Consider the following 13,444-nt stretch of genomic DNA (forward strand, 5'->3'; position numbering starts at 1 on the left):
GGCACATAAACACACGAACATTCCCTCACAAACAACCAATTTAAAGTTGCCAACTAACATAACTTGTATATTTTTGTATGCACTGAAAACCCATACTGACCCAGGAAAAATGTGCAAAAACCTACAGGAAGCGTCTGAGCCAGGACTCTGAAGCCTTGACACAAAAGCTCTAATGAATGTGCCACTATGGGGACCCTTAACCATTTTACCCCAATTAAAGGCAACCCGATTTTTTTTTCACACTGCAAGCTAAGGTGCATAAATAAATAAAATATTTGACAAGGTAACTCCAAGGTTCTTTAATTTTCTTACATGGTTTCTCATGGATTGCATAAAGCAATATTTGTTATTAAATAAATGGCTCCTTGCTATACCACCTTTTTGATAAAAAATTGAGTTCAGTAAGCAGAAAAAACAATTGGGAAAACTTACAGGGCTTTCTTCCCCATGCTCCCCAGGCAGGTTAAGAGACTTTCGCAAAATCACATAGTGAATCAGAGGTAAGGATTAAACAAGCAGACTCAGGGTTTAATACAGTCCTCTAGCTCAAGATTGGAAAGCCATACACCATCCATCTTTGTCAACTAGTATAGCAGTGCCAAGCCTCAACAGAGCATGGAAGGGCATTCTAACTTGTTAAAAGAAAAGCTGTTCCCTTCACGTTGGACAGAAAAATTTCATTTATGACAACAGAGGTTATCTGACCAAAAACAACTGGGAGAAATAGGCAAATGCAAATTAGATGGCCATCTAAAAATTTCCTGAAATGACACAAACCTGAATGGTGAGCTTTTAAATGTTATAATTAATTTTGAATATTGTAATATATATTAAAATACTGTATACTAAAATTTTATTTATAAATGCAAAAGACTTAACCTGCCAAGTTCACGCTAAGTTCTCTGGAATGGATGTGTGTTGACAACTTTGCAAACTTTCTGAGAAGACTGTGGGGCCATTACAACAACAAGAAATCCCTTTCCAGATGACTATTATGCAAAGACATTTTACCAACAAATTGAGAAATTACATGCACTACTTTAAACCTATCAGTTACCAGGGCTGGGAGTTCAAAAGAATCAAACAATGGGTTAAAACCTTCTGACACTGTCAGGGTATCCATGGTAATGTTTGGATGTGAAGAATTGTTCTTTTGATATTGTTGACTGTGGCTCAGATGGTACACCTACGGGTTGTTGGAAAGGACATTATTGAATGTAGGCTGAGAGTGAAATGTTCATAGTAATCCCTTAAGCCAAATTGTGACTGTGTTTCTCTGAACAACCTCATGTGTTTTCAAATGCCTAACACATCTTTGCTACCTAGTCTTTACTATTTAACTTTTGTTTTGTTCTGGAATGTAATGACACTATAACAATACTTAATACAGAAGACGGGTTTTATAAAATTGGGTTAACAGTGTCTTATTTTGCACAAAAGTGACAGTCTTTGTTGAATATTTGCATAGAATATATCAATGATTCTACGGTACGTTTGATGACATTAGCTATGCACATAATGTTGTGGTCAATGATGATAAACTCATTTATGTTTATTTTGTAATATCCACTCTTTTTTCCTCTTATGTATCTATTTATAAAATACTAATACATTTCATGCATACAAAAATTTGTCCCAGAAACTTGAGTTGTTAAATGAAGTGTTCAAAACATGTGGCCAGTAAGGCACTAAAGAAAATGTGAATCAAAACTCCTTCAAGCAGTGGCTTAAAGTTGCGAATGATCTTTCTCCAAATGACCACGTTTTAACAGGGTTATTATGGCTGATGAATCATGAAGTTTCTAATACAACCATAGCAAAGCATGCAGTGAAAAACCACGGAGTTCACCACAGCCAGAAAAAAACAAAAAACACAAGCATGGTCTTGAACTGCAAGTGTGACATGCATGCATTATTCAGCCATGGTAAACTTTGCATTTTCCACTGCATGCTTTGCCATTGTGTTCCTGGATCGCACTGGAAGCAACACGTTTCATCATCCAGAATAGTGCTATTAAACATTTGTTCATTTGCAGAAAGGTCAGTAGCAAGTTCAAGCCATCACCATTTTTGTTCATCTGTCAAGATCCATGTTAACATATTACGTAGTTTCTTGTAGCTTCTTTTGCGACGGTTGATTGACATTGTACTTTTAGTAAGATTTGAGTATTCAGGTCATTTTTGTATTTCTGCAGTTTAGACAAATACTATCTTATAACCTCATTGCAAAGCAGAATATACCAACGAGCAGCTGCAAGAGATGAAAGACACAGAGAGACAGACAGACAGAGGTTAGGAGCACACGCTGATACAACGCATTGCCACACCCACCACTACTAAAGTCACAAGTGGAGAAAAAATGAGACAGAATTAAAGAGATGTAGTGCTAAAAATGTATATGTTGTTATTACAGCAAGGCTCAGGACAATTGACAATTGATGCACTTATGGAAAATTGTAAAATAATATCTTACCTAGGACAAATGCTTTGATGTAGAAAATTGGACTGCTACTGCCTATGGAAAACTTATTTTGGGCACACATCAGCCCCCACTGACAAAAGAAACAATTAAGCAAAAGAAGCAGTTGCAGCAGGAAGAACTAAATGAACAACTTTCACTGAAGTAAGTCTGCTTACTGATCATGTTAGCAGCACACTACCTTAATGGTCCAAAGGATCATGTTGTGATTGCTTATTCACCCATGTTCATTTCAGGGTTTTTTGGGGGGCTTTCGTTTGGATTTACACATCCCAAAGCTGTGAAGCTTACATTGAACCAAAGAGCTTCAAAGTATTAAGATTACAGCATGGATCTGGGTCAATAGAAACCCTAGAGGTGGCATTATTTATGCTCATTTTCAAAAACAGTCCACCATATTGACCGTATACATGAAAACTTTGCCAATGCTGGTGGCTGTGACAGGAGAAACAACCTCAGGATAGCGGCAAGAATTTGTGATGAAAATTAATTACTTCCAATTTTGTTTTATTGTCATAAACACCCCTCAGAAATGCTGAAAGAATTGTTTTCCAAAACAAACAATTTTACTTCAAACTTAAAGTAATCAGTTGTTCCTTAGTTTTTTTTTGTTTATTTAAAAAAACAAAAATTCCTCATTGAAGAATATATGTTTCAAATGATGCAGAATTATTTCAGAAATAAAAATGAATGATTATTGCAGATTTAAGATTAGCAATGATATGGTCAATCAGCTGTGAGATGCAATAATTTTTTTTAACTTGCAGCATCATTCATTTGATTGTAATATAGTGAAAATGGAACAAGTTGCCTATCCAACAATGAAAATTGAAATGTATATGTTACAAAGTAAAAGCTCTAATATAGCTACATGAAGCACTTTAACAAAAAGTGAGAAGATCTGGTTAAAGTGATTTGTAAATATTTATATCAAATATTTTTATAGTAAATTCACTTGTTGGAGGAAAAGTGACATTTCTGTACTTTGAACCTTAATTCCGATAGCTTAAGGAAGATGTTTCTCTTATGCCTTTTGAGTCATAAGCAACCCTCATATTTTTCTACAAAAGTTTCATGAGTTAAGGGAATGCTTCAACCAAAAATATTTTTGATCTGTTTTTCAGCCATTGTGGTTTGTAGTGGTGCCATAAACTATTTTTTTTTTTTTTTTTTTTCTCAAGTATTAACACTAGAATCCCTGAAGCCTACAAAGAAACTCATAATCCTGGGCCTCCATAAATTCCTTTGCGCCTCTCCATTAGGGTCTTTTGTTTTGCAAATGTGTTGATCAGCACAAGCACCCTACTCTCCCATCCTCTATGGACGCAGCTCAACTCGGGGGGGGGGGGGGGGGGGAGTTCTCCCAGCGCAAAGCTCTTCATCTGGTGTGAGGTGCCTGGAGTTGTATAGGGTAAATAATATATTGTTATTTGGAACACATGCATTTCATGTGTGTTCCATGTCTACAACGTTTTAAGTAAATGTATAATGTGTGAAGACTTAAGTCCAAATATCAAATAAACACTTTTACAAAAGTTATATGTATAACAAAACAAGTACGCTTTTTATCAAGAATATAATAGAAGAAAAAGAAAATTGGTTTAGTGTACGACACTGACATGACGACCGTTTGGGTGGTGAAGTGGTAAGAACTGCTGACTCATAATCAAGAGGTCACAGGTTCGATTCCGGCTGCTTCCCAGAATTTGAGTAGTGAGCTGTTCTTATTGTTACTATTATACAATAAAAACATACATTTGATTTGAGTCTGTAACAGCCGGTGTAAATTTAAGGTACTTGTAAAGGTTATCTTTTTTCTTTTTTTAATATATTCGGTTTTATTCTCTTAGTTTCATTCACGCTCCCCTCGATTTGACACTGCTGTTTTCAAATAAAGACGTGCTATAACAGAGGTGAACTCAGATGAGGATGAGAAGAGCATGCCAAGCTTGCCAAGATATCATGCAAAGTTCTGTTTGTGATTATGTTTTGTGATGGTCTTTATATAAAAAAACAGGTCTGTATCGAAGGAGTGACACTTCATAGGAGTAACATAACAAAGGAGTGACATAAATACTGTATTAAAGGAGTTACATTTTATTGGAGTGACATAACAATGGAGTAACAAATTACGATTAAAATTTTATTTAAAAAAAAAAACAAAAATTATTAAAATTAACACAACTGAAAGTACACTCGCCAAAAAAATTGTTGTCGCCTCACCTACCACTTGGATGGTTGGTTGGATGGTTGTCACTCCTTTGAAATTTATATTTGAGGTTTCACTCCTTTGTTATGTCACTCCTATGGCATGTCCCTCCTTTGAATAGGACCAAAAATAACATTTATATGTTACTTATATAAAAGCCACATTGAATGCTATTGCCCTTTTTACCTTGATTTATTTACTCATATCCCTATAAAATAAAAACACTGACCTTTACACAGATCATTGTAGACACGGAACACACATGAAATGCATGTGTTCCAAATAACAATATATTATTTACTCTATACAACTCCAGGTACCTCACACCCAGATGAAGAGTCTTGAGCTGGAAGAACTCCCCCGATAGCCCCCCTCTCAAGTTGAGCTGCAGTGGTGGGGGGGATGGGATAGCAGGCTGCTTGCGCTGATCGACACATTTGCAAAACAAAAGACACTAATGGACAGGTGAGAAGAAATTTAAGGTGGCACAGGATTGCAATTTTTTTCGCAGGCTCCAAGGTTTCTTGTGTTAAAGGAGAACAGATATATCAAAAGACTTGCCTCTCCTCCTCTTTTATTGGTCAAATGTCCCGTTTTCAATTGAAAAATATGATTACATGTGAATGGGCTTCCTGTTTGTAAACTACTTTAAGTTTTCAGAGCTTTTACTTAACAACATTAAAATCCTGAATTTTGAATGGTGTGAACATATGATTAGATGATTATTTTTGGGTGGAACATTCCTTTCAATTGAAATAAAAATGTGCAAATGATTACGTCAATAGGTCAAAAGAAAAACACACACACAATTACCTGACTGGATTTCATAATTCCAAATATGGGAAATAGAAAGGCTGGAACAATAGCAGCTGCACCAAGCGGAACGGCTTCGGAAATCCAGTAAGTAGCAGTTATCAACAAAGTGTAGGCACATGCAGCTTCCTAAAGAGAGGGAAAGAGGTTCATAGAAACATTAAGAAAGCAGCCTTGAAGACAATGATACTTCTATCAAGATAGCATGTTTTGATAATTCTTAAAATAGCAGAGTACAGGTTAGGCAACATTGGTTGTTACTCACAACCAGGTTAATAAATCTTTGGAATGTACTGACAGATAAGAATTATATATGACTGCATTGTTAATAAAAGGCTTAAAACAGTATTAAAATACAAGTATGCATAAATCCAAGTATAAATCCAACATTATCTATGCAACCCTTTGAAAACATTTACTTCTGTTTTGAGGACCTCCTTTTCCATATATAGAAATCACTAACCATCCCTGCCAACTTCAAGTTTCAGAATCCAGATTGTTTGATCATTGACACTGATGTCATCTATTCGCTGTTGTTCACCGCAATTAATGGCTCAACGTACCCACGTATGTCTTATGTAAATATCAAGTACATGACACTCCCAAGTATATTCTCAGGCTGGCAGAACTGGTTCTCGGATTTAATGCACACTTTAATAATAATAAAATAAATTCTTTGCATTTATATAGCGCTTTTCTCACTACTCGAAGTGCTCAGCAATTGCAGGTTAAGGGACTTGCTCAAGGGCCCAACACAGCAGAGTCCCTATTGGCATATACAGGATTCGAACCGGCAACCTTCCGATTGCCAATGCAGATCCTTAGCCTCAGAGCCACCACTCCACCTAATAGTTTTTAATTACTAGAAAACTGAAGTCACTAAATGTATTAGGGTGGGCTCTGCTATTCCAACATTAGCTGGGTGAAAGTGCCTTGGTCAGTTTAATAGAAATACAATGGACTATGTTGAAGCAGCATCCTAATCCAGAATTCAGTTTCAAGAACGACTTTCCAGTCTTCACTTATTTCAAGTTTATCACTGATGTATCTTTACCTCAATATTATTTGACGTAACTCTGTTCACTCCCTCTCCAAGACTAGAAAGCTCTGTTCATTACAAACCAATATTCTTAACAGCTCTTTTATTTTAAAACACACTAAAATCTAACCTAATTTTCAGCTTCTCAGATTTCAATGCCTCAGTTTCAATAACACAATTTTCCATAACAGGGCACTTACTGTAGAATGTGAAGTATGTATCGAGCTAATTGATCATTTTCACACTGTTGTCAAACATCCACTCCAGGCTAAAAGTCGACCCCACAATATTCACCCTAAAAAAAGTAAAATGTAACCAAAACAACATCCCACTTATCCATTCTACCTTAACTTTTTTTTTTTTTTTCTTGTCAGGTCATTAAACAAACATTTCCCTAACTTTCCCTAACTCCCTGGGCTTTAATATTACAAAGCAGAGCATGTGCGTTTCCACTAACCTTATTTGATGTTTTTTGGAAAAATGTGTTTTGTGATCTACATTGGCAAAATAGAAAGACGACGAGACAGCTATTATTTCCTGAGAGCATACAGTATGTAAGGAGCACATTTCACACCATTCTGTTGGATTGCAGTTTACGACAAAGATTCATTCTACATAAATTAATGTAACCTCAAGTCGACCTCAGAGTGAGCCAAAGTTCTTTCAACCTTTTATTTCAACTTCCTTTATTTATTTATTACAAAAAAAAAAACATGTGAGACTGTATGCAGCTTTGTGCATTTATGCATCCAGCTAAAAAAAAATAATCTAAGCTAAATACATTCACGACATTGTAGTCATTCGGAATGTTCCCTTGAAAACTAACCTATATAATGAGGGCAAATGTTTAATAGTTAACAAAAAAAACAAAAAAAAAAACGAACGTAAATCCTGTAACTAAAACAAGTTGGCAACCTTTTGCTTTATACCATACCATTTCTAAGCCCATTTAATATCCTTAGTAGGAAGCAAGAGGGAAGCATGGCAGAAATGATCCCTGGACAGTCCATCACAGGGTCTTATTGCTTTGTATGTTATAGTATTGTTCCTGATTAGTAAGTAAAAGTAATATTGCTCAGTCCTAATGATGTCACATTTATATTCTGAGAAACAACTATAATCAATAATAAACAGATATTGAGAACAATCAATTTAACAAAGCATTAGATATTTTAAAACAGACAGGAGTCTGCACAAAACACTGTGCCAGTTAATAATGACAATGTAATGATTAATAATCTAGCATAGCACAGTCAGTAGCACTGCTGCCTCACATTATCAGGGATAGGGGGTTAACGTCTTACCCCAGTTATTCTGGGAGTTCTCCTCGTGTCTGTGCGAGACCGTCTTCAGGGACTAGAATTTTTCCCTATAAAAAAAAAAAACTGCATATGATGGGCTGATTGTTGACTCTAAGTTGGTCCGTCATGAATGAGTGTGCCCAGTGATGCGTCAGTGTTCTCGCTGGATCTCGCCACATGCACAATCCTGCTAGCAGAGGTTTAGTCCCCCAAGATTGTGTAACAGAATAAACAGCTTCAAAAAACTGAAGGGTGGAATACAAATCTATTATCTCAGTATATCTAAATTAAACTGCAAGTGGTATATTTTAAAAAGGTATACTTTCAGATGTTTCATTTTTTTTCCATAGATTTTTATCATTAATTCATTTTCAGGGCTGAATATGTCTTTTTAAATAAGAAAAGAAAAACAAAAACCATGGATGGGGTCATGATGGGACTGCTGCCATTCCTGACTGATGACCTTTTTAATGCTTCTTTAACTGCAACATTTTGACATTACTTGAAGGGAATGGCAAGCTGATTGCTTGCAAACATGAAGGTCTCACTCGCAGACATATTATACCTCACTTTCTTTTTGAATTATATCTGAATGTTAAAATAGCCCATTAATAAACAGTGCTATAAAAAGGTATTCAGTCCCTTCAAGATTTCCTGCATTGATAGGACACCAGAAGTTCATCAGATATTTCAACTAAAGGCTAATATTGTATAAAACTGAAAAAAAAATTAACATTTACCCTTCTTTATTAAAGAATCAAAAGCAACACAGAGTACAGAAACTCCAAGCCGAAGTTTCCTGTAGTTATATATCACTATCCACATCTTCTTAATCAGATTTACTCCACTCCAGTCCAGTCCTAGAGGTCTGCAGGGGCTGCAGGTTTTCATATCGACTAGTTTTGTGATTGGAAGCCAAGCCAAACAGATAATGAAACTTGGTATTTAATTATATGGATTGTTAGTGCTTTCACTCTTCCAAGACAAATCATTATCACATTGAAGGTTTTTCATTTTCAGAGAATATTATTCGTATGTTTTGAGGTCTGGAACAGATTTACCTCTTGGTTATTCCCTTCTCTCACATGTAATTCAAAACAATTTATTAACTCAGATACTTCATGATGCATACACACAGGTTTAAATGGAAGCATGTTAGCCGGAGAGTTACTGGTTCTTTTCTCATTTGCAATTCATTATAAAGTGATGGCTGATTAAGAAAACAGGAAACAATTAAAACCTTAATGCGGCCGTTTAAAACTAAAAATGGCAATGAATTGTTTTGAATTGAACCAAATGAGTTCACTAAAACTAAGTCCAAAAACCATATTGCTTTAGTAGTAAATGAAAGAGTTCTAATTAAAAATTGGTTAAATCAAAAACCTGCAGCCACTGCGGACCTCCAGAACCAGAGTTGAGTACCCCTGGTCTAAATGAATTTGACTACTACTACTTTAATTCAAAGTTAGCTTGTGGGTCTTATAGGACAAATTTATCATTTTATATGTTGTCACAATCTAAATAAATTTTAAGTCTAAAACCTAAACCTTAAACCAATCTTTTGCAGGCAGACTTTCATGTTTTGTGACTTGGGACCCCAAGTGATGGCATACCTTCTATGTCTTGATGCAAAAAAGCATTTCCAAACTACATTATGATACTATCAACCAGTAAGCTTGACAGTCAGTGTGAACTTCATATTGTAAAATGCAGTCGAGACATATTTCAGCCCGTCTCAGCCATCACTTGAACTTCACCCACTTACATTTTGAAAAGCATGATGTGAGCAAACCCATTCACATTATCAAGCAGCATTTCCACCTTTCTTTGTCTACCAAAGACCTGTTACCAGTGTATTTCTCAAGGATATATTCAGGAACAATGATTTTAACAATTAGTGGGAGTCTTAGAGAGCCCTAGATATTGTTTCATTGTCTTTGTAACTTCAGGGAATATTTTAGGCCTAGGTGTTTGAGGAATATGGCAGAAAATCCACTCCCAAAAAGATCACCGTATATACTCACGGATAAGTTCTCCCGTGGATAAGTCGGGGACTTGATTTTACCGTATAATTTCTGGTATTTTATAATGTTGGTCGTATAAGTAGAATGCGGAAAACTCACACTATTGGGACAAGTGATTATGATATGCTAATGCCCACCTGAGAGAGTAACCATGGAGCACACTGCCTTTTTCTTCCATGTGGGTGCGGCAATGCGCTGTATCAGCGGGTTCTCCTAACATCTCTCTCTGTCTCTATTATGCCTACGTGACCACGCGGTAATACCCAAACTATTCTGAAGCAACGTTTGCACTGATTTGCGTTTTGTATCTCAAACCCTCATACACCTTTATTGTAAGAACATCCCTTATCTACAATGGAGCATTCGATCAGAAGAAAATATGAAGCTGGTTTTAAATTAAACATTGTTGAAGTACTGAAAGAAATTGGTAACTGCGCTGCTGCAACAAAATTCGATGCATCTAAGAAACTGATGCGATTGGAGAAGGCAAGAAGATGAAAAAATAAACATAAGTGTCACATTTTTGAACGGGCGTATAAGTCAGGGTATGATTTTATGATTGATTTTTCAGGTTTCAAGACCCGACTTATACGTGAGTATATACGGTAATTACTGTCCAGACATCTATCCATTTGCAGATTTGGGAACGCCTTAGAAAATTATGGAATGGTACTCTTAGCCTTTCCTGGCAGGAGACATCAATGAAAATGTTACCATTAGTTTTCAGGAATTCCTTTTGATTGCAGCATAATGTGCCTGTAGAATATCTGTGGTGACAATTTGACTTTAATGATTAAATTCAAAGTTCAGAAAGATTTAATAGCCAGAGCTGACCTTTGCTGGGCTGAATTCATTGGGGATCGTGATCTGTGTGATAGTTGCATGTAAATGTATGTATGACCATAAGATAATTAAGATAATTGCTAAGTTTATAAAGTAACTGCTGCTTGTCCGATTACTTTTGACTATAAACAAATAAAACCACTTACTTCAACCACTTCACAAAAAGAAAAAAACAATTAAAGGTTAGCTTTGAATTTTATGTGTGGACATAGTTTTAAAAAAAAAAAAAAAAAAATGGAAATTCATGAAAATACAAGTGGGAACTTTAAAAATTCCCACAATACATGAGGGCAGGATAATTCTGTTAGCTGGAGGTGACACCGTCAATGACTGAAAACTCAACACGGTTGCTTCTTCACTAGCTCCCCTCATGACATATGATGTGCTCAAAGGCACTTAAATCTTCAATCTTACCCACTTAATATAACTTGCACACATATGCACATCTGTTAAACATAGTGCTAATTAGAGCAGCAGACAGAGTTTACCTATGATTTTAGTACCAACAAAGAAGTCACTGGAAGGACAGTCCCACAGAGTATACACATATACTACAAATAAGGGAACAAATATACCAACATTAGCTAGGAAACAGCATAGAAAGACACCATGATTGACACCTTTTCCCTTTTTCCTTTACATCAGTAAGAACTAAATGGACATATTGGTCTAAAAAAAAAAAAAAAATCTTACAATTAAATGCTGACCTAAAAAATGAAAGATTTAATTAATATCCTACCTATAACATTGGGCTGTGATGCTTCCAACAGAAGTCTGAGATGTTATTGACATTTCTGCACTTCAGTGATTTATATTTTCTGAGTTATACTGCTTTTGTTTGATTATATTTATACCCAATTTGTTTCCTAATTTGACTATGCTGCAGTCTTACTTAATAATAATAATAATAATAATAATACATTTTATTTATATAGCGCCTTTCCCATGCTCAAGGCACTTACAGAATATAATAAAGAACGGCAGAATATACAGTATATAGCATTGTACAAACCAGATAAATAAATAAAGAAGATTAAGACAGTAAATTCTGAAAAAAAAACAGACAGCATAATTGATGTTCTAGCACACACACACACACACACACACACAGGTTACATGAGCAACTTGACAGAGAAGTAAACTGAGAGAAAGGTAATAAACTCAAGTAGAGCTAAAAGCCTTCCTGAACAGATGAGTTTTGAGTTGTTTTTTAGAAGAATTCATGGAGTCAGCTGACCTGATTAATTTTGGTAGGTCATTCCAGAGTCTGGGCGCTATACAGCTGAAGGCCCTGTCACCCATAGAGTGTAGATTAGTGAGGGGCACAACAAGATTACCAGAATCAGAGGACCTTAGTGGGTGGGCAGGCACATAGTGATGGAGAAGGTCACTGATGTAGTTTGGCGTGAGGTTATTTAAAGCTTTGTAGGTTATTAGTAGGATTTTATATTCGATTCTGTAGGACACAGGGAGCCAGTGAAGACGGAGCAGGATGGGTGTGATGTGCTTGCTGCTGCTGGTTCGAGTAAGGACTCTTGCAGCTGAGTTTTGAATAAGCTGGAGCTGTGATATAAGATTAGAAGGGGCACCTGCCAGTAGGGAATTACAATAATCGATGCGGGATGTGATAAAAGCATGGACAAGTTTCTCAGCATTAGAGAAGGAGAGGAAGGAGCGAACACGGGATATGTTACGGAGGTGAAAGTAAGAAAGTTTCTTAATGTGATTTATGTGGGCGGAATAAGTGAGGGAGGAATCAAAAATGACACCAAGATTTTTTACAGTAGAGGCAGGTCTGATGAGATCACTGCCAAGATTGACTGGGAAGGAGCTCATTTTATTAAGTTGCATTTTAGTCCCAATTTGCAGGAGTTCAGTTTTATTGCAATTTAATTTTAAAGAGTTCTGCTCCATCCAGGTTTTAATTTCACTAAGGCAGGTTGTGAGCTGAGAAAGCTCTGATGAAGTTTCACTTTTAACATTGAAGTAGAGCTGGGTATCATCTGCATAAAAATGATAACCCAATCCATAACTACGGATAATATGGCCAAGGGGAAGCATATAAATACAGAAAAGCAGAGGACCAAGGACAGAGCCCTGAGGGACTCCTTGTGTGACTGGCACGGAGTTGGATCTGCTGTTGCCAAGACTAACAAACTCTTGCCTATCAGTCAGATAGGACTTGAACCACTGGAGGGCAGTGCCAGAGATACCCAGCATGTTCTCCATTCTGGACAGTAGGATGTCACGTCTGACTGTGTCAAATGCTGCACTGAGGTCTAACAGAATTAATATGCTAGTTTGTCCAGAGTCTGCTGCCATAAGCAAATCATTGGTTACCCGTAGCAGAGCAGTTTCACAGCTGTGCTACAGCCTGAAACCAGACTGAAAGGGTTCCATCAAATTATTAGAGGTTAGGTAATTGGTGAGTTGGGAAGCTACAACACGCTCAAGAACTTTTGACAGGAAAGGTAAGTTGGAAATAGGCCGGAAATTGTTAAGATTGTCAGCATCAAGGCCAGACTTTTTTAACATTGGGGTTACAGAAGCAATTTTAAAAGTGAGCGGCACAGAGCCAGTGTCAAGGGATGAGTTTATTATTGTTGTAACAGTCGGGATTATGGCATGAAGGCAGGATTTAAGTAGTGTGGTGGGGATGGGGTCCAGTACACAAGTAGTCGGCCTCATCTTACAAAGCAGGTTATTAACAAACGCAGAAGTGACTGGTGAGAACTT

The 13,444-nt window shown here is 36.5% G+C and overlaps 1 protein-coding gene across 1 annotated transcript in view; it reads right to left on the reverse strand.

The window, feature by feature from the left end:
• The window catches only part of LOC114645949 (solute carrier family 13 member 1-like), a 64,604-nt gene that overhangs the window by 33,460 nt on the left and 17,700 nt on the right, over positions 1–13,444 (reverse strand). Inside the window, exon 2 of the mRNA XM_028793878.2 lies at positions 5,502–5,630. Coding sequence (XP_028649711.1) covers positions 5,502–5,630 — 129 coding nt within the window. The remainder of the gene's footprint in view (positions 1–5,501; positions 5,631–13,444) is intronic.

Source organism: Erpetoichthys calabaricus, chromosome 2 (assembly GCF_900747795.2).
Source record: "Erpetoichthys calabaricus chromosome 2, fErpCal1.3, whole genome shotgun sequence".
Taxonomy (NCBI): Eukaryota; Metazoa; Chordata; class Cladistia; order Polypteriformes; family Polypteridae; genus Erpetoichthys; species Erpetoichthys calabaricus.